At 46.5% G+C, this 19,529-nt stretch overlaps 1 protein-coding gene across 4 annotated transcripts; it reads left to right on the top strand.

Moving 5' to 3' along the window:
- Window positions 1-1,338: 1,338 nt before the first annotated feature.
- On the top strand, window positions 1,339-15,060 carry LOC147012449 (palmitoyltransferase ZDHHC3-like). 4 transcript variants are annotated; one of them, XM_085856700.1, is made up of 8 exons: window positions 1,339-1,455; window positions 3,082-3,122; window positions 5,149-5,383; window positions 5,700-5,824; window positions 9,606-9,702; window positions 11,098-11,179; window positions 11,572-11,702; window positions 11,971-15,060. In XM_085856700.1, the coding sequence occupies exons 3-8, from the start codon at window positions 5,171-5,173 to the stop codon at window positions 12,127-12,129; spliced, it is 807 nt and encodes a 268-aa protein (XP_085712826.1). In that variant the 5' UTR covers window positions 1,339-1,455; window positions 3,082-3,122; window positions 5,149-5,170; the 3' UTR covers window positions 12,130-15,060. The 4 variants fall into 4 exon arrangements, with proteins under 4 accessions (XP_085712826.1, XP_085712827.1, XP_085712830.1 ...); XM_085856701.1 differs by having other exon boundaries at window positions 1,346-1,633; XM_085856703.1 differs by lacking the exon at window positions 1,339-1,455 and adding an exon at window positions 1,726-1,748.
- Window positions 15,061-19,529: the final 4,469 nt, after the last annotated feature.

Below are 19,529 nucleotides of genomic sequence, written 5' to 3'. Positions count from 1 at the left end.
GGCGTCGCACCAAGCCTTCGCACACTCGCATACCTTACGCCAGGTCTCATCCGTGAATTGCGTCACTTTCTCATCATCCTCCCCGCCCAAGTGTATGAAACGACGCATATTTGGTTGTTGAAAGACCAAAAATCACTCAATCACCAGACAACCATGGGTGCCGCCATCTTGATTTGTTGTTTCCTGGTCGTTTCCTCCGCGATTACAAGCATGCCAGGCCCACTTCACGGCGGTAATTTCAAATGGTAATAACTGTCGGTGTATCAACTTGTGCATATGGAAACAAGTAGGAATTTCAATGGTGTGTTCTCATGAATGTACAGGGTGAATTTCGTTTGGATTGGTGATCTGCACAACAAAACTGAACGAACCGACTCGCCTCCACATGACCTAGTCCTGGTCCGTGCTCAGTTAGCTCGTTTCTTGTGGGGCGCTCGATCACTACGTGGCACAAGCACTTCATTCGAAACGGTTAATAAGGAACGGCTGGCTTGGCAAGCGCTAGCAAGCTGCTTGGTAACTGAACACACCCCTGGAGTTGTAAATGTCATCTATCTATAATTCCAGCAATCTGTGTGTGTGTGTGTGTGTGTGTGTGTGTGTGTGTGTGTGTGTGTGTGTGTGTGTGTGTGTGTGTGTGTGTGTGTGTGTGACCGCTGTTTCTCGACAACCTCTGGTCCGATCTAATTGAAACTTGCCAGCTATATTACTGGGGACCTTTGGATGTGCCTTTTCAAGGTTTGATATTAATCGGACAAGTGGTTCCCAAGTTATGGCCATTTATTTACCAAACCAATGCCAGGACACGGTGCTATGACATCACAATCGACGTCACAATTGTCTTTTTTTTGTACGTACGGGTACGCGAGAGCGACGGAACGACCTGTGTGGTTGTTGTTTCTGGCACGAGGTTTGAAAGTTTTTTTTTTTTTAATTTTATTCATTATTTTGCACGTCCGGGCACGCACTCGGGGAAAAAAAATGAGAGACGAGGTCACTTGGTTATTAAGGTGTTGAGACACGATGAGAAGAACGAATGAAGAACTGATCAAGAAATCATGGAATGAGCCATCGGAGGGAGAAGAGGAAAACAGAGATTGAGGTAGAGGAGGTCGTATCAGATTTGAAGAGAGAGAGCAAGGGATTGAGGAAGCAAGGAGGAAGAAGAAGCCGAGGATTGAGGGGAATGTCGGAGGCGGATTCGAGTGGACGAGCCAGAACTGTTGGAATGAAAAAAAAGGATTAAAATTTATTATTATTTTTTTTTAAATTTAAATTGGTTCCATTAGATTTTAAAATGAAGATCGAAGTCCTAAACAAGTCTTCATTCGATGTGAGAAAGGTTAAAAATTACCGGAAGTGAGTGTGGATGGTTGTTGGTTGCATGGCTCGACGATGGACGTGTGGAGGGATTTCCTTATAAACCGATAATCTCACGATCTCCGGGCAATGCGGGTCTGTTGGAAATTCCGCATTTGTTCAAAATGATTTTTGTTCGCTCGAAAATAAGATTCGTTATTGGTTTGAACAGGTCGTGTGAGACGAGTCCCTGTGACTGTTGGTGAAAGGGACATAAGATGATCTGCTCTTCCCAATATGGATGTTTCCGACACATTTTCATTGCGTGAGCCAGGTAGGGATGTCGGGACTACCAGGGAGGAAGAGGGGAGGAAGAGGGGAGGAAGAGGGGAGGGGCGAATACTCACGGTCATTCACTACACCTTCACAATCCGGACAATATGAATTTGGTGTGATGAAGTTTGGGTCACCCTGCTTTGTTTGTTATTCTTACATTTGTTTCTTTTATTTACATCACCTTCACTTTCACTATCCTCCACTTCTTCCTTGACTACCCCCTTCCCCTTCGCCCTTCCTCGACTCCCCCTTCGCCTTCCTCGACTCCCCCTTCCCCCTTCCTCGACTCCCACCCCGTTCGCCTTCCTCGACTCCCCCTTCCCCCTTCCTCGACTCCCACCCCATTCGCCTTCCTCGACTCCCCACCCCGTTCGACTTCCTCGACTCTCACCCCTTCCGCCTTCCTCGACTCCCCACCCCGTTCGCCTTCCTCGACTCCCCACCCCGTTCGACTTCCTCGACTCTCACCCCTTCCGCCTTCCTCGACTCCCACCCCTTCCCCCTTCCTCGACTCCCACCCCGTTCGCCTTCCTCGACTCCCCCTTCCCCCTTCCTCGACTCCCACCCCGTTCGACTTCCTCGACTCTCACCCCTTCCGCCTTCCTCGACTCCCCACCCCGTTCGCCTTCCTCGCCTCCCCACCCCGTTCGACTTCCTCGACTCTCACCCCTTCCGCCTTCCTCGACTCCCCCCCCTTCCCCCTTCCTCGACCCCCCACCCCGTCCGCCTCCCTCGACTCCCACCCCTTCCGCCTTCCTCGACTCCCCACCCCTTTCGCCTTCCTCGACTCCCACCCCTTCCGCCTTCCTCGACTCCCACCCCTTCCGCCTTCCTCGACTCCCACCCCGTTCGCCTTCCTCGACTCCCCACCCCGTTCGCCTTCCTCGACTCCCCACCCCGTTCGCCTTCCTCGACTCCCCACCCCTTCGCCTTCCTCGACTCCCCACCCTTTCGCCTTCCTCGACTCCCCACCCTTTCGCCTTCCTCGACTCCCCACCCCTTCGCCTTCCTCGACTCCCCACCCCTTCGCCTTCCTCGACTCCCCACCCCGTTCGCCTTCCTCCACTCCCCACCCCGTTCGCCTTCCTCGACTCCCCACCCCTTCGCCTTCCTCCACTCCCCACCCCGTTCGCCTTCCTCGACTCCCCACCCCGTTCGCCTTCCTCGACTCCCCACCCCGTTCGCCTTCCTCGACTCCCCACCCCATTCACCTTCCTCGATTCCCACCCCTTCCGCCTTCCTCGACTCCCCACCCCTTCGCCTTCCTCGACTCCCCACCCCTTCGCCTTCCTCGACTCCCCACCCCTTCGCCTTCCTCGACTCCCCACCCCCCTTCGCCTTCCTCGACTCCCCACCCCCCTCCGCCTTCCTCGACCTACCCCCACCTCTCGAGTTGTCGTCAGGTTAAATACAGGAAATATGAAATGTTTCTGTTTGTCTTTTCAGATGGAGGTGATGACGGTGAATAAAGAAGGTTCTTGCTGAAAGTAGGTGTAAATGCCGCTTATAAAGAGCAGCTACAGATCTGTAACAATGGAACAAGAAAAAAAAAGACAAGTGTGTGATTCACTGTGATTTGAAATCGGTCATTCCACATGAACAGTTGATCAACTGTCAAAGCCATGGGTCCTGGTTGACTATTTTTCTTCTTTTTAATTTTTTGAGAATCCCAAAGTAAGAAGTCTTGTTCCACTCTCTGAACTCCATACAACCTTTTCGGGGCTTGTCTGTTGTTTTTCACAGAAACATCTTCACCATTGAGAGGGATTTTTAATCTCTGGAATGTGAAACTACAAGTCACATGTACGATGAGGTGTGACGAGCACAAAAAGAGAAAGAGATCATCTTCAGACTCTTGTGATCGATCTATCCTCTCGAATGCATCTTTACGTGAAAAAGAAAAGTGCATCCACGGAAAATAATTTAATTAATTTGGTGAAAGCTACACAGCTTCGAAGGTAGATGAGGGACGAGAAATTGTCATTGGGAGCGGTGATGAAAACATCTCGGTTGTAACCGATAGACCTGTTGGTGCAGAGTGAATTTCCACAGGTCACGTGATGGAGATTGGACCAGACAGGAATATTGATCCTCAAGTCTTGCACATCCTACTGTACATAACATTCACCCTGATGATCCAGATCTCCACTACATCCAAAAATGTCGATCACAAACCATACGATAATCTGCTGTAATACACAAGACGTTAAATTGTATACATGGTGGAAACATTGTATACAATTTAACGTATACATGCTAGCACTGCACATCTTCCCACATAGCCGAGGTCTGCAGGACGTTGATAAAGAAAATCATGTTGAAAAAAAAAAAAAATCAAACTGGCTCTTTGGAAATCCAAAATCTTGAGCCATCAACAGTATCTTTCATTGAGCATCGTTTGTGAAAAATCTGGAAACCGCAATCCCCTGGCCCTGTCCTCCTTCAGGATCTGGCTAAAGGAAATTTGGTTTCGTATCGACGTCTCAAACATCCTCGTAAGCCTTCTGATTGGTTGGTGATCCACAAAATGAGAATTCATCCCATATATGTCTAATGTTGATCGATTCTATAAGTCAGGATATAATCTCTGCTGTGACCTGCGTCCAAAATACACCTCTCAAACACTGCTCTCATACGGTGTGAAAACTCATTGGAAATGTGCAACTCATCCAAAGTCTAAACACATGAGGTCTTGGTGTACATTATTCTTCCTGAGGATATAGCTCTCCCTTCATATTATGCACTAGAAACTAACTAACTAGCGAGCCAGCTGGAATGTGGAGAATGAGTCTCAAGAATGATTTGAGAATCCTTAGCGCCATTGCAATGGATTTGAAGCTGGAGACAGTCAATGAGAATGAAGAACCTATTTACTGGATGCACGGACCTTCACCCGGAGATTGTACTTGACCCGTTGGGATGTAAATGTGCCAGATCCTGCAAGATTATGTCTTCATTTTTCAAATGCCAATTGTTATGATGCCAAAAGCCTTAATTTTTATGCCAACTTATGTCTTACAAACATCCTTAAGTGCACAGACATGAAAATAAGGAAACTAAGATGGTCAGCATGTCAGGAATGATGTACAAGTGTATGTTGTGACCCTGGGAGGTCACAGAAATCGGAGGTCGATTTTATTTATTTATTTCTTTTCATATACATGTGCTGATATGTAATCATTGTTGTTATTGGAAAATAATGATGAACTTCTCTTCAATGTAAAAAGATGGTTCGACACCGATCATAGTCCGGCATGTGTACAGAATCGACACACTCTAATACAAATGGTCTGCTAACACAAAACTTGGTGATCTGGACCTATCGGATAAATATTATTATCTTGGCATGCAAAGTTTGCACGAAGTTAGCTTGAGCCGTGGCACTCCTGTCGTTGAGTGGTTCTTGTTGGGTCGATCTCAGCCCGAATGATAAGGGAATTGATTTTGTCTGTGATTGAGTGGAACTTCACTTTGGGATGTGCGTGCGTGCACGCTTTTCCGTTTTTTTCCAAGTGTGTGCGTACAGTGAGTGGTCATGTTTGCAAATTTGTGGCTCGTGCAAGATGCATGCGGAGTGACCTGTGCCGTCTTCACGTGGTTGCTTCTCATGTACGCTGAAGTTGTCGTGACATCGGTCATCCTGCTGCCCAGCTGGCCCTCGCCTTATTCAATTTGCCATGGGGTCTTGTACCACGTCCTTGCACTTCTTGCTGTTGTCGCTCACCTGCGCTCCATGTTTACCAACCCAGTGAGCTATGGTTACGCTAATCTTGATTCGTATTTGTATCGCTCGTCACCGCTCGTGTAAAACTGAGGCATCTTCTTCTCGAGGTGTATTTCCAACCACTGGGAAAAAAGTCGCCTCACTTAATGCTTACCTAAAGGATCTAAATTTGCATATTGCTTTATATGCCTCTTCACCTGCTCATTTTGCAGTTGAACAAAGGAAAAACAAAGAAGACTCATTATTTCAATGTTCATAAGCAGTGTAAGTACATGTGCTTGGTTGTATGTCAGTATGGATGTGTTGGTAAAGTATGATTGGCATTGTTTCCATGTATCAGGGAGCAGTCACCCTTGGGAATGCCACACCGGAGTACATCGAAAGCTTGCAGCTGAGACCCGGACAGCTGGTTTATAAGTGTCCCAAGTGTTGCAGCATCAAGCCAGACAGGGCTCACCACTGCAGGTAGGAAGGTGCTTTGCTGATAGGGATTTAAAGCGTGGAATTGTGATCGCACGCTCCCATGGTTTGATGGCTTGACGACTGTGCTTGTTTTTAGCACTGCTTTGTGTCGTTTTTTTTGTTTGTTTCTTTTTGTATACAAGATCAAGGCTCATGGAAGAGTTAGAACACTGAATGGATCAAGACACTACGTAATATAAGGAACTGTGGAGAGAGGGGGAGTGAAACGCCAATAGCGATGTTGAAGGACAAAATAGAGTAGTCTTGTATGGTTGTAGAAGTTAACTCTCAGGAAGGAAAAACTGCAAATCTGGAAAGAGGAGGGATTGGGGTGGGGGAAGGGGAGGATTAACAAGGGTGGCAAAGATCATGGTCTTGGATTGGGGATGATTTGAGCTGTCTTGAGGTGGTGAACAGCTGTCTTGAAAGCCTAAAGGATAGAATAGAATTGAAGAGAAGGTGGAAGTTTGTTCCTCAGGCAAAAGAAAAGAGGCACAAATTAGTGCAAGTGACCAAGCAGTGATCCTGGATTTAGGTAGTTTTGCCAGCAGGGTGTTAATGGTGGACCGTGTGTGCTTCCGGTCACCATTTTTAACACGCTTCCGGTCATGTGATGGGCATGACAATTTATTTAAGGTCCCTACCCTGGCCTAATGTTGCAACCGAAATTTGGTAGCATTCTGACTGATGGTTCTGGAGATGATGTCTGAAGGAATTTCCGCAATTTTCCCCTAAAATCGACTGTCAGTCATTTTGACACTTCTGGTCATGTGATCGGCTTGACCTCCACAATTTAACATCCCTACTCTGGCCTAATGTTGTAACCCAAATTTGGTAGCATTCTGACTGGTGGGTCTGGAGAAGAAGATTTTTGAAGAAATTTACTGTCAGCCATTTTGACCGACAAAGTCACGTGACCAGAGCAAGCTTTGCAATTCCTGTTACCAGTCAGGAGAGGAACGTTGCTCCCAAATTTTAGCCGGATGGGCTCAGCGGTTTGGCGCGAGAAGTCGAAATAGGGGACGGACGGACGGACGGACGGACGGATGGTCGGACGGACAGGCGGGCGGACATGATATGTTATCTGCAATTTAAATTCTCGATAAGCTAATAATAATCAGAGGAATATATCCTGGTGAGGAAGAAGAAGAACACATGGTGGGTACTCACCGAGAAATAAAGAGCGAAGCATTTTAAAATATTTTTAATTCCTTTCATAGGAAAAACTATTTAACAGCTTCACTTTCTCCGAAAGGACTGTACGTACCGCAAAACCTCCTATATACTTTCTCAACAACCCCCTCAAAGAAATCCAGTCACTCAACCTCTTGGGTCTTTCCTCTCAGCCATGATCTTTCCTGGACCAGCTACATTTCAAGGTTGGCCTCCAAAGCCATATGCCGACTCAGCATCCTCCATCATGCAAAATCCTTCCTTGGCATGTCTGAACTCCCATCCCCCTACAAGGCTTTCAGCCGCAGCTTGATGGAGTACTCCTCTCCTCTCTGGGCTGGTACTCCTGCCTCACATCTTGCTCACCTTAATGCTGTGGAAACCAAGGTTTGCAAGTTCATTGGAGTCTCTCACACTGCAGCTGAGTCAATGGGCCTATCATTTCACCATTGCTGACAGGTCGGTGGTCTCTCTGTCTTCTTTTGCCTCCTCTCTGGTCTTGCACCTTTTGCCCTCTCCGTGCTTTGTCCCCCACTTAAGTATCTGCCGGATGTATGTGGTCCACCAGCAACTCCCTCCTCGTGAAATCCAGAACCACTGCTCACCTCCACTCATGTTTCTTTTTTTCCTGCCTGTGGAAGTTGATTCCACATCCTCTTCAATCTCATTCTTCCATCCAAGTCTTCAAGACAGCTGTTCACCACCATCTCAGATCATCCCCCATCCAAAACCATGATCTTTTCTTCACCCGTTAAACCACCCCTAACCTCTCCCAAAATTTTGCTTCTGTATCCATCTTGTCCGCCTCTTGCATTCTCCCAAGCCCTTCATTGTTAACTGCATCACTTGTCCCTCTCCATCTATTTTCTCCCTCCGCCTTGCTGTTGGCATTTCCCCCGTCTCATGCTGGTCCTTCTGTTATGTTGCGTCATGATATGTTCTGTGTCCTTGCTCTTCCATGAGCTTTGTCTTTGAATAGAAGAAATAATAATAGTAATAATAATAATATAATAATAATGAAGAAGGAAGCATTCAGTGAAGATTCAGTTTGGTGAAATTGAGAAAATGGGAGGGGGAAGGTAAAGAATGGAGAACAGGAAATGCAGGCAGAAGGAACTGCAAGTAGAATGAGATTGTTGTGGAGTGAAAAGATCATGTTTGATTACACGTTCCTCATGGGATTCGACATTTCATAGCAACTAGTACGTTCCCGTAAAAAAAAAAAATAATAATAATAATAATAAATAAATATTCAAACCACGAGCAACAAACAACAACCACATAGGCCGTTTCTTCGCTCTCACGTGTCCGTACGTACGTGGCCCGGAAGTTCGCATATTATTCGCAGTTACGATTATTCGCAATTTACTTTTAATACCCAAATATTCAATTAGCGCCAACGTATTTTACCTTTTCGCAATGTCGTGGCAAGGAAAAACAAAAAGAGAAGAGAAGAGAGAGAAAAAATTTTTACTTCCTGGTTCGGAGCATCCCAGCACTCTGATGTTACCGAAATTTATGCACCGTCTAATATGAAAATGATCATAACTTGGGGCATTGTGTTTATCTATAAATGCGCATAAGAAATCGAGAAATTATTAGAATACACGAAGTCATCACTCTCTGGAAGCCCGTATGTTGTAACCCGTAATGGGGAACGCGACTGAGCTTCCCTTCCCCATCGGCCACGCCCACGCAACAACGTGTCTTGTCATTGGTTTGGTAAATAAATGGGCAGAACTTGGGAAGCACTTGTCCGATTAATATCAAACCTTGAAAAGGCACATCCTCAGGTCCCCAGCAATATATCTGGCAAGTTTCAATTAGATCGGACCAGTGGTTGTTGAGAAACAGCGGTCACACACACACACACACACAGACACAGACACACAGACACACAGACACACAGACACACAGACACACAGACACACAGACACACAGACACACAGACACACAGACACAGACACACAGACACACAGCCACGCAGACACACAACCACACAGACACTGAGACGCACAGACACACAGACACACAGACACACAGACACACAGACACACAGACACACAGACACACAGACACACAGACACACAGACACACAGACACACAGACACACAGACACACAGACACACAGACACACAGACACACAGACACACAGACACACAGACACACAGACACACAGACACACAGACACACAGACACACAGACACAGACAGACACGCAGACACACACACACACAGACAGACACACACGCAGACTGCTGGAATTATAGATAGATGAGACACCATCATGAAGGAATGAAGAAGGATTTGAGAAAACAGGGAGGAAAGGTGAAAGTGCTGGGAATGGGTGGTGGTTGAGGGGGGGGGGGGGTGGATGTGGAGTGGCTGAGACTTGATACTCTCCCAAAACGATACCTCCGTGCCTTCGTGCGCCCTCCCTGGTCCCACACCCCCCATCCCCCATTTTCCATCCACGCCAATAAACATAACTGGATTAAAATTACAATAACTGTACTTTGAGGCTATTTATTAAATAATGATCTTGTACCTCGTATATCATGGTTTTATGCTGGCATGGTCCACAACAATTTACTTGGTGTGTTTTGGTCTAGTGTTTGTCGTCGCTGCATTCGCCATATGGACCACCACTGCCCTTGGGTGAACAACTGCGTAGGAGAGAGCAACCAGAAGTACTTTGTGCTCTTCACGGTGAGACAATCTTTATTGTTATCCCCACGCTTTTTGAGAAAAACGGGGGCGGGGGGGGGTATTGTAATCGGCTGTCTGTCTGTCCGCCCGTCACGCTATCTCCTAAACGGTTGGGCAGAAATTCACCAAGCTTGGGCATTATGAACACCACATGGCAAGATGGTGCAAGAGCAGCATCATTTTTGGCACCTCACCCTGGGATGGGGTCAAAAACCAAAAAAATGCAATTACGGGCACATTTTAAAATGAACCTCTGTGTATGCAGTAGACCTTGGGGGGATGCATGAAATATGTAACACTTTTTGGGGGGATTTTACTGCCGGTTCATGCCCCAGGGGGTGAGTACTTAATATCACCGGGGTCAAAATTGGGGGAAAAATGTTTTTGACACAAAATTTGATGTTGGGTGATTCCTGGCAGAACTTGATGCCATCTTTCAACTTTGCTTTAGGTGGGAAGCATGGGGATTTGTGACGGTACGTCATCGACTTTGCTCTGGTTATCCCTACAAAAGTAAATTGACATCTCGTAGTGTCCTTAACAATTATAACGTAAAAACACATAGCTCCTCATGTCCTTGTCCAGGATGTAGGTACGCTCGAGCTCATACATGAGCTTAAAACAATGTATGAAAAAAATACGATGTTATTGGTGTTTTTGCTTTTTATTATCCTTACCAAATTACACGATCTTTGGAAGTCTCTCGTTGCTTCCAACTTCGGTATCTGATATTTTTTTATAAAGGCATATCTCACTCTGGATTCCGTGTATGTGCGTCTGCGTCTGCATGTACATGTAGGAGTTTGTCCAACACTATGTTGTACATTCAATTTCGTATACAAGGCTTCTTTGCGGTTCGGTTACGATTCCAGGTTCCTTCACGGCCAGACGCCATCTTGAATGCTCTGAGCGACTGTCTTGTAAAGATGAGGATACATGCTCTGAAATTGGTTGAAGGCTGAAAAAGGTTCTTGTTCATCATTGTTGTTAATTTGTCGATGTAACGTATTTGTACCTCTCATTGAGTGCCATCCTGTGTGTTCTTGTGCTGGATTTGTGCATCTTTGTCCAGGCCTCGTGCTCCTGTGGCCTTCTTTGGGTTCGTTGCCGTGCTTTATCCCCTTCCCTTTAACCCCTTCGTTTGCTCCCCATGCTTGGCGCCCCGCTGTCCCATTGTCGGTGCAGTGCTTTTTCCCCTTTGTCGCCTCAATTTCGCAGGAAAATGATAATCGTAATAATAATGAAACCAAAAAAGGTCTTGGATTCCGTGGCATCACCAAGGTGGTGTCGCTCGAGGCAAGTCAATTAGAACGGCAGTTGTAAGATCACTTTGATGATGTTTTTAGTTTCCTCCAGGTTGATTGTCTGCTTCTCTCCCTTTGTGTCACATGACAGTTGTACATTTCATTGGTGTCTCTCCACACCCTCGGCCTGGTGGCAATGCACTTTGTTTATTGCTTTGAGGATCATTTTGCCGGTACGAGTCTTTATTCACTCCCTCGACCTTACGTTCTCCATTTGTTCTTCATCGTCGTCATGGCATCCTGTTTTCTCTCTGTTATTTTCATCATCTTGTTTTCTTTTTTGTGTTCATTGACTAATTCTTGCATTCTCCATAATCATCATTTTCTTTTGCTTCTTCTGATTCTTCTCCTCTCTCTCTCTCTCTCATCTCATGATGACGATGTACGTTATTTGATTTTTCACCTCTCCATTGCACTTTTCATTGTTTGGTCGAAGACCGTGCTAATGATACGGAGACCTGCTGATCCCTCCCCCGTGTGTTTTCTACCTCCTCACCCGATACATCATCACAATCAATCGGCAGCTTGCCCCTCCCACCTCCTCATTCTACTTGTACCTGTGCAGGCTGCAGCACTTTACCGCCAGCTGTCACGGTCATGCTACTGGTCATGCTTACCCTCGAAGGCCTCCTCTTCTTCGTCTTCACAGCAATTATGTTTGGAACCCAGATGTATTCTATCTGCACAGATGAAACGGTGAGGGTAATCATAATTATTATAGTTACAATATGCAAAATTTGTGATATAAATGACAATGCAATTAATTATGTTTGGTGATCGTAGTCATGGTGATTATAACAAACGTGCACTTTGATGCCATTATTTTGTAATTTAGGAAAAGTATCACCTGTGGACTTGGGTTTTTTTATTTTTTTTTTGTATGATACCTGCTGAATACTTCCTACGATGCTGAGCGTAAATAGTCATTCTATTTAACACAACTAACTAGCATGTCTGTGTGCAGGGAATCGAACAACTCAAAAAGGAGCAGAGGAAGTGGGTTAACAAATCCAAATGGCTGAATCTCAAAGCGGTCTTTGGACACGAGTGTTCACTTACCTGGCTCAGCCCTTTTTCCACGCCGGAGCCTGGAAAATCGGATCTGTACCAGTACATCGTCTGAATCTCGCTCATCGTGTCCGCGCCTCTGCCTTCGCCTCGTCACTGCACCGATATCTGTATGTTGAATAACTTGGCAGCACGACGGTTTGCAGACAAATTCCCAGGACACCATTCTTCCACTGGAGGCTGTTCCGCATCGTCGCAGGTTACCTCTCTGCATTTTAACTTCACAGCACGACTCGGCACCTGTGTCGGAGGCTTCACAACGTTCCAAATGCTAACCCTGACTTGCGAAGGGCCGCCCCTTCTTGCGTGAGCGTCAATTTCGCAGGGGCACTGCTGAAATCAAGATGGCAGCAGGTGATTTGAGACAACATTGTGGAGCAGAGAATAGTAATTAAATTTCTGGTCAATCTACGAGCAACGACGCCTGCTGGTCGGGACTGAAGGGCCATGTCCCATTGGGTCTTACGCGGTGGAACTCTGAAAACAGAGACTGTTGATGCAAAACTTGGCCACTCTGTATCCCGGCGCCGATATCGCCCGATTCCCACTTTTGCGGTTCATACGGGCCATGAGTGAAACAATCTGATTTGCAATTTATATTTCACTCGTTCTCGTGTTAAGAAAACAAACAATGGAGTTGCGGTACGCACGAAACTATCTGCCGATTCAGTCGCATTTTGCTTTCGGCTCGGTGACACAAGCTTCAGTGTATTTAAAGCTGTAATTGAAGGCATTCTTGGAACAAAATGGCTTCTCATAAATATGAGAGTTTGAGATGTTTGGAATATTCAATTATTTTATTCACTCGTGACGGCCTGGTTCAACTTGACTCTGTGACCCTTTAACTACTTTTGCCTCTGGGAATGGATGATAAAAACAAAACTTTTACTTGGGATTTATTTCAAGTGGAAGACTGGTGGTTGTAATGGCAGAGGCATGTTTGTAGATTTTTGAGGGAATTTGTGTTTAATGTCTGTAATCCAGAATCAGATGTTTCTCGTTTTAAAGTGTGCTGAAAATGAGGATTGGCAGCAGGTGATTTGAGACAACATTGTGTCGCAGAGAATAATAATTAAATTTCTGGTCAATCTACTACCAACGACCCCGATTCTCAGGTCATCCTTCATCTACAACTACCCCCATCAACTCTCTCCAAGTCCACCTCTTTATGAGTGTCGAGTTTTCCCTTTCACTTCTCTGATTGAGAGTTTGCGGTTTTCCTCTGTGTCCTTCCCTTGCTCTCATTCTTCCCCATGTCCCTCATCCCTCTATTTTGCCCCTCAAACCTGCTATTGATGGGTTCCTCCACCCCCCTCCCTTCCTCGTGTTTTTGTTTTGTTTTTTTTTTGTTCTGTTTCTTCCACGAGCCTTGACTGGGTCAAAATTTATTTTTATTTCCTCCTTGTGGGGTTGGCTGAAATGTTTTTGGCACAAATACTTCACCAACCACCTGCCCAGGTTTGACGTTCGTCTGGAGCTGGTTTCGACAGGAATTTGTAATTTGTTCAGGTTGCCAAAGATGAGACACCGTGGGATCTTTAACGTCCACCGACTAATGCTAGCAGAAGGGACTCCCAGTTTAACGGCCATCCGTGCCCGCGGGACGGTGCACTTTGTGATGCAACATCTTGCTGGTGAAACACCAATCCCACAGTTTATAGTTGGGTCAGGAGTTGAACCGAGACCAGACAGCTCAGAGGTAAATGTGCTACCTTTTCACCATCCTGTCGGACCCATGAACTTCATGCTGAATGACATCGTCAAAAGGTTGTTTAAATGTACACCCAATGCTTACACAGGCAGGTGATGATCAAGTGCAACGGATACCACGATTAAAGAACACCGTTTAATTTGAAATATGGTAAAAGGTAACTGAAATTAAGTGAGTATGCACTGTGTTAAGAGGCACCCACTCATGTTGTGGGGCTCGGCCCCAAGGAGTGTAGAAGTAAAGGAATGTCAGGGCTACTGGTAAGAAAAAGTAGGTGGGTGCTAATGTTCAAGTGGCTTGACAAATTACTTTGAACAAAGCTGTGTTTCGGCTAAAATATCTGAATTGCTCTCCCACATGAAAGAGAAATGGACTGGGGGAAAGAAAAATTATGGGACACACTGAACTGGACCAGTACAAACTCCTCAGCAGAGACGAGTGAATGCAGACACCACGATGCTCGGCCTCTGAGTGACCTTTTGTGAAACAAAATAACGGGCAGAGAGCACTGCACTTTCAGCAGGAGGACACGATGCGACCTGTGTGAGAAGGAACAGCCGTGTTGGCTGCTCGTCCTGTGGCAGATTTCATTTTAAAACCAGGCTCAACCAGCAAAGAGGGTAGTATTGAGAGTTCTGCATGTAGAACTGAGACTGATTATGCACGTCAAAGCCTTCACCGAAGAACTGGCCGCAGCCCTGCGGATGCTGGTTGATCTTATCTGCTAGCCGTTCGGTACTCGACGAATCTACTGCCTTGCTGGTGTCTCGGAGATGACATACAAGCAGGCATCTCCTCTCTGGTTGCATTGACACATCAACGAGCCTGTATCCCTCCATCCTCACTTCAGCAGCCGGTCTGTATTGATGGTCTTTAACAGCGAGCAGTGAATTTGGATACATCTGCTTGCTTTGGTGATACCAAGTGCCCTTGGGACTTGTAACGCGACTGGCCGGTCAGACTTCAACCTGTGCGTACTCAACTGGGAAAGGATGTTTCAAACGTGTCCACAACTGACCTCTTCACACATTTGTAACCTGCTGGAGTTTTATTTCAAGAACTGGGTCCCTGAAATATGTTACTGACTCAAAAGTTTTGAGTTAATTCCATTTAAACCTGGATGTGTATTTTATCATTTGGGGAGTTTTAAAATCATTGAGTGTTTCTTTTACTTTGGGGGTTCTGGGGAAAATAATTGTTATGGGGGATGCTTTCAAATGCCATTAATGTTTTAAAGGTAGACAGTAGGGATGAATAAATTACTTATTAAATATCCTCCTGTCTCGCGTCATACGTTGGTTTCACCTGTTAAACAATCGATGGGAGATATTGTCCATAAATATTTTCTACCGTGCTACCTCTGGGTAGCTGGTGCATTTGTGTCGAGGAAGGATGTAACAACACCGATAAGCTTTACATCAGCGGAGGACTGACGATGACGTCCTGCACTCACTCCGTAACGTCCTACAGAGTTATACACTGAAGGCTGATTAAATCTTCCATCGATGGACAAGAGGTAAGAGTGTGTCCAAAGCTGCGGAATGCCATGAACATTAGTGTAAATATAACTTTTATTTGTAACGTACCGTGTGATACGTACAAGTTTGATTGCATGTTTTAACAAAACTCCAGCTCGGATTTGAATCGTCCTCGTCAAACGGGTTTATGGCGTGGTATTTGTCCACAGGTTTGCTGGATGTGCGTCAAGCTTATTAACATGAAGTTGAGAATCGGAGGATTGAAAGGACAGGATGATGGGTTCCAGATAACAGAAGGCCACAAGTGGACAGTTCACAGACATGACCTGTATGGCAAGGTGCGGCGTGGCAGGAGATCATATCCTTTTTGCAACGTTCCTGTACCAGGTGAGAACTTGCATCACTAATCCTCAAAAATAATTTGTTGTTTTTTAATGTGTTTTTGAGGAAGCTACAATTAGAATTGGCAGTTGAGCTCTGCTCAGAGGTCATGAACTTGTTTTTGAGTCATTTAGCTGGTGTTCGAATCCCATTCCAGTCAGCCTGGTGTTGGCTTAGTGGTTAGGGGGGTTGGCTTTGGACCTTTCGGGTCCTGAGATTAAGCCCCGTTGGCTTCTGAATTAATTAACACCAGGTGGGGTTGACTCAGCCTGTCATCCTTCTGAGGTTGGCAAAATGAGTACCAGTGTACTGTTAGTGGGGCACAGCATTAGCGGCACAGCCACGCTTCCAAGAAATGATAGCTACCCGGCAGCCAAGCTGCCATATGCAAGAACAGATCAGAATCCCACTCCGGTGCTTCACAGGCACGGGGTTGCATCAACGGGTATGGCATACCTCCAAGGGATGTTAAACCAGGTGTCCTGTCTTGTTAAACCAGGGCCTTGTTGTCCCTCTCTGGAAAGGGAAGGGTGATCGCCAAGACTGCAACAACTACCGAGGGGTGACGCTGCTCTCAGTGCCGGGCAAGGTCTTTGCTCGGATAATTCTTGATAGGGTTTGCCACCATCTGCTTGAGCACCAGCGTCCAGAGCAGTCAGGCTTTACACCAAAGAGGTCAACGATTGACCGTATCCTTGCACTTCGTGTCCTCACCGAACGCAGACGAGAGTTTCGGCAGGGGCTGCAAGCAGCCTATGTTGATCTCTGTAAAGCGTTCGATTCAGTGAATCGGGATGTCCTCTGGAGGATTCTTGGTCTTCGTGGGGTGCCACCAAAACTGATCGATCTGATGTCTGAACTCTACTCTGGTACTGAGAGTGCTGTGAAGTGTGGTGGTACCATCTCTGACTTATTTTCAGTTGTTACTGGAGTTCGTCAGGGGTGTGTCCTGGCCCCCACACTTTTCAGCATTTGTATGGACTGGATTTTAGGGAGGATGTCGGAGAGATCAAGTTGCGGTGCATCGTTTGGGAATGTCAAGATCTCGGACCTTGATTTTGCAGATGATGCAGTCATCTTTGCGGAGACTTTAGACATCCTCTTGGGGGCCCTCGAGGTGCTGAATGAGGAGTCGGAGCCGCTGGGATTATGGGTTTCTTGGGTCAAAACTAAGATCCAGGCTTTCGGTGACATCTTGGATGCTGCTGTCCTGTCTGTGTCTGTTTGTGGTGAGGATGTTGAGGTCGTGGAGAGATTCACTTACCTTGGCAGTGATATTCATGTCTCTGCTGGCTGCGAGTCAGAGGTCAATAGACGTCTGGGTCGGGCCTGGGGAGTCTTGGATTCACTGGATCATGGGGTGTAGCGCTGCCAGTACCTGTGCGGGAGGACGAAAGTCCGAGTCTTCAGGTCCTTGGTACTTCCAGTCTTGCTCTATGGATGCGAGACTTGGACTCTGACCAAGGATCTGAGACAGAGACTTAATTCCTTTGGTACCAGGTCTCTTCGGAGAATCCTTGGCTATCGCTGGTCGGATTTTGTGTCCAAGGAGCGGTTGCTGAGAGAGACTCGGATGAGATTTGTTACCTGCATAGTCCATGAGCGTCAGTTGCGGCTGTATGGACATGTGGCTCGTTTTCCTGACGCTAATCCTGCTCACCAGATTCTCTCAGCGAGGGAGTCTCATGAGTGGAGGAGGCCAGTGGGCCGACCACGTGCCTCGTGGTTGCAGCAGGTTGACCATCATCTCAAGGAGATGGGCATGGGCCTGGCATCTGCCTGGGGGATGGCCAGACGGAGGCCCCTGGAGTACCGGCGGAAAGTGGATGCAGCGACACGCTGTTCTGGCACATGCTCCCATACCTGACCTGACCTGTCCTGTCTGCCAGCATCTGCTGGTGGATGTTCAAGATCCCACTTTACCTTTCGAAATAAAGTCGAGCAGGGAGGCGATTGACGCACAATGGCCGAGTTTCAAATTGCTGCCCTGAGGAGTGATGGCAAACCAGCCAATGCATTTTCTGCCTTGTGGGAGCTATCCCTTACAAACTGAGATTTCTTATCAGATCTCATGAGATGTAATCGGACATCTTCGAACGGGGTTTTCCCCCCGAAATTTAAACTACATTTTGAACACATTGTGGATGAGCTTGGTATAAATGATGTCATGGATGGAATTTGTGAAACTTCTGAAATCGTTTGAATGTAACAGTTTTATATAACAGTTATGTGGGAAGTGTTCAGCTGAAAAGGCATTCAGCCTTCACAGCTGACACCATCCCTGAAAAGGCTGAATGCCTAAACTCTGTGTTTGCTTCTCAATATTGTGTCCCAAAACCATTACTCTCTGCTCTCCTTACCCAGTCACATCCAGCTTTTCCTGATATCAAACGTGAGCAACAACTCATTTTAGTCGTCCAACAGTATCACGTCTTACACAGCTGCTTGCATCATTTCCAATGAATGCCATGACACCTTAAGGGATGCTCTCCTTCAATTGTGCATTGGATTTCGTCCACTGGATGGTCTCCACTGGATATCATACAGACTGATCCTGCCCCTGGGTTCTCTGCTCTGGTTTGGTGATAACCTGCTACATGAACACAACATCACCATTGAGCTCAGTAGAACCAAAACCCAAACAATAACCCCGTAGCAGAGAAAGCAGTACGAGAACTGGAGGACGAGCTTCTACGCCATGATCCACGGGGAGGCCCCATTACACATTTGGCCCTGTCTATCATCACTGCACGACTCAACTCGCATCTTCGTTTCCAGGGGCTTTCTGTGAGAGAGTTATGGACACAGAGAGACAAGTTCTCCAATGTACAGATTCCCCTATCTGACCAAAGGGTTATTCCTTATCAACCATCATGCCGAGCGCAACAAATCTCAAGGCTGCCAATGCGACCTCTGTCGAGGACAACTGATGCGATATTCACAAGTTCATCGGTTCCCAGCTACGCAGCACAACTTATCGAGTCAAGATTTCTGAGTGCTGCAAGGTCTCTTCCTTCCACACCTTCCCTGCAGTTTTCTCGACTTTTGACTTTCATCACACCAGTCATGGTGATTGCTCCACACCGCCCGAGTTAATTCCTATCAACCCTAACATAATGGCTAAGCTGGCTACACCTTCCACAGCTCCAATGCTGGTGACAATGGAACTAACTATGCCCACGATGGGCCCCACCAGTTCTATTCCAACCACCAGCTCTGGAACAAATCCCTAAGTTGCCTCTTGGTGCAGAGATGCCGATACGTGATCCAGGCCACGGTCTTCCTCGCCTGGTTATGTGCTGCAGACCCTGGTCCAGGCCCCTGATCCTGTAACACCAACTTTTACAACACCTATATCCAGCCATTTGTTTGTTCCACTGGCCCGGTTTCCGTGGCACCCGCTCTGAGGTGCTCAACTCAACAGAGACGCTTTAGGAAACATCGAACAGATTTCATACTTCAGGGATGATGTGAAACAATTTTGGGGTAGAATAAACCCCAGTAGCTGGAGGAGAAAGTCTCATCCATGAAGGCCCTGAACGCATCCTGTTTGTTGATTGCCTTCGCCCAGACGTGGTTTACTCCTTACGGTTCATGATGATCTATTCTTCGCCGAACACCTCGTTTGGTGAGGAAGCTGTTTGCATTTATTCAACCTGGGTATCTTGATTCATCCCTTTGTAACATGGTTAATTGATACAAGAAGAAAATTTTATCTAAAATGGAGAGAAAAAGAAAGAGGTCACGTCATTATAATATTCATGGCTCTCAGTGTGTTCCGGTTCCGGTTGTGCGAGTTCCGGTTCCGGTTGTGCGAGTTCCGGTTTATTGTGCCTCTGATGATGTTTAGTGAATGCTGCAATAAATACTCCGCACTGTTCCATG

This window comes from Eptatretus burgeri, chromosome 15, assembly GCF_056783735.1.
Source record: "Eptatretus burgeri isolate ZD-2024b chromosome 15, Ebu_testis_v1, whole genome shotgun sequence".
Classification (NCBI taxonomy): domain Eukaryota; kingdom Metazoa; phylum Chordata; class Myxini; order Myxiniformes; family Myxinidae; genus Eptatretus; species Eptatretus burgeri.
Note: the sequence above shows the minus strand (reverse complement) of the source record. Positions and strands in the feature narration are given on the sequence as shown.

What these genes read in the sequence shown, in the direction of transcription:
- LOC147012449 (XM_085856700.1), top strand. Translation starts at nt 5,171, where the DNA reads ATGTTTGCAAATTTGTGGCTCGTGCAAGATGCATGCGGAGTGACCTGT. An exon ending in CTTTGAGGATCATTTTGCCG is followed by an intron (nt 11,180 to 11,571) that starts GTACGAGTCTTT and finishes GTACCTGTGCAG; the next exon opens with GCTGCAGCACTTTACCGCCA. An exon ending in CTATCTGCACAGATGAAACG is followed by an intron (nt 11,703 to 11,970) that starts GTGAGGGTAATC and finishes GTCTGTGTGCAG; the next exon opens with GGAATCGAACAACTCAAAAA.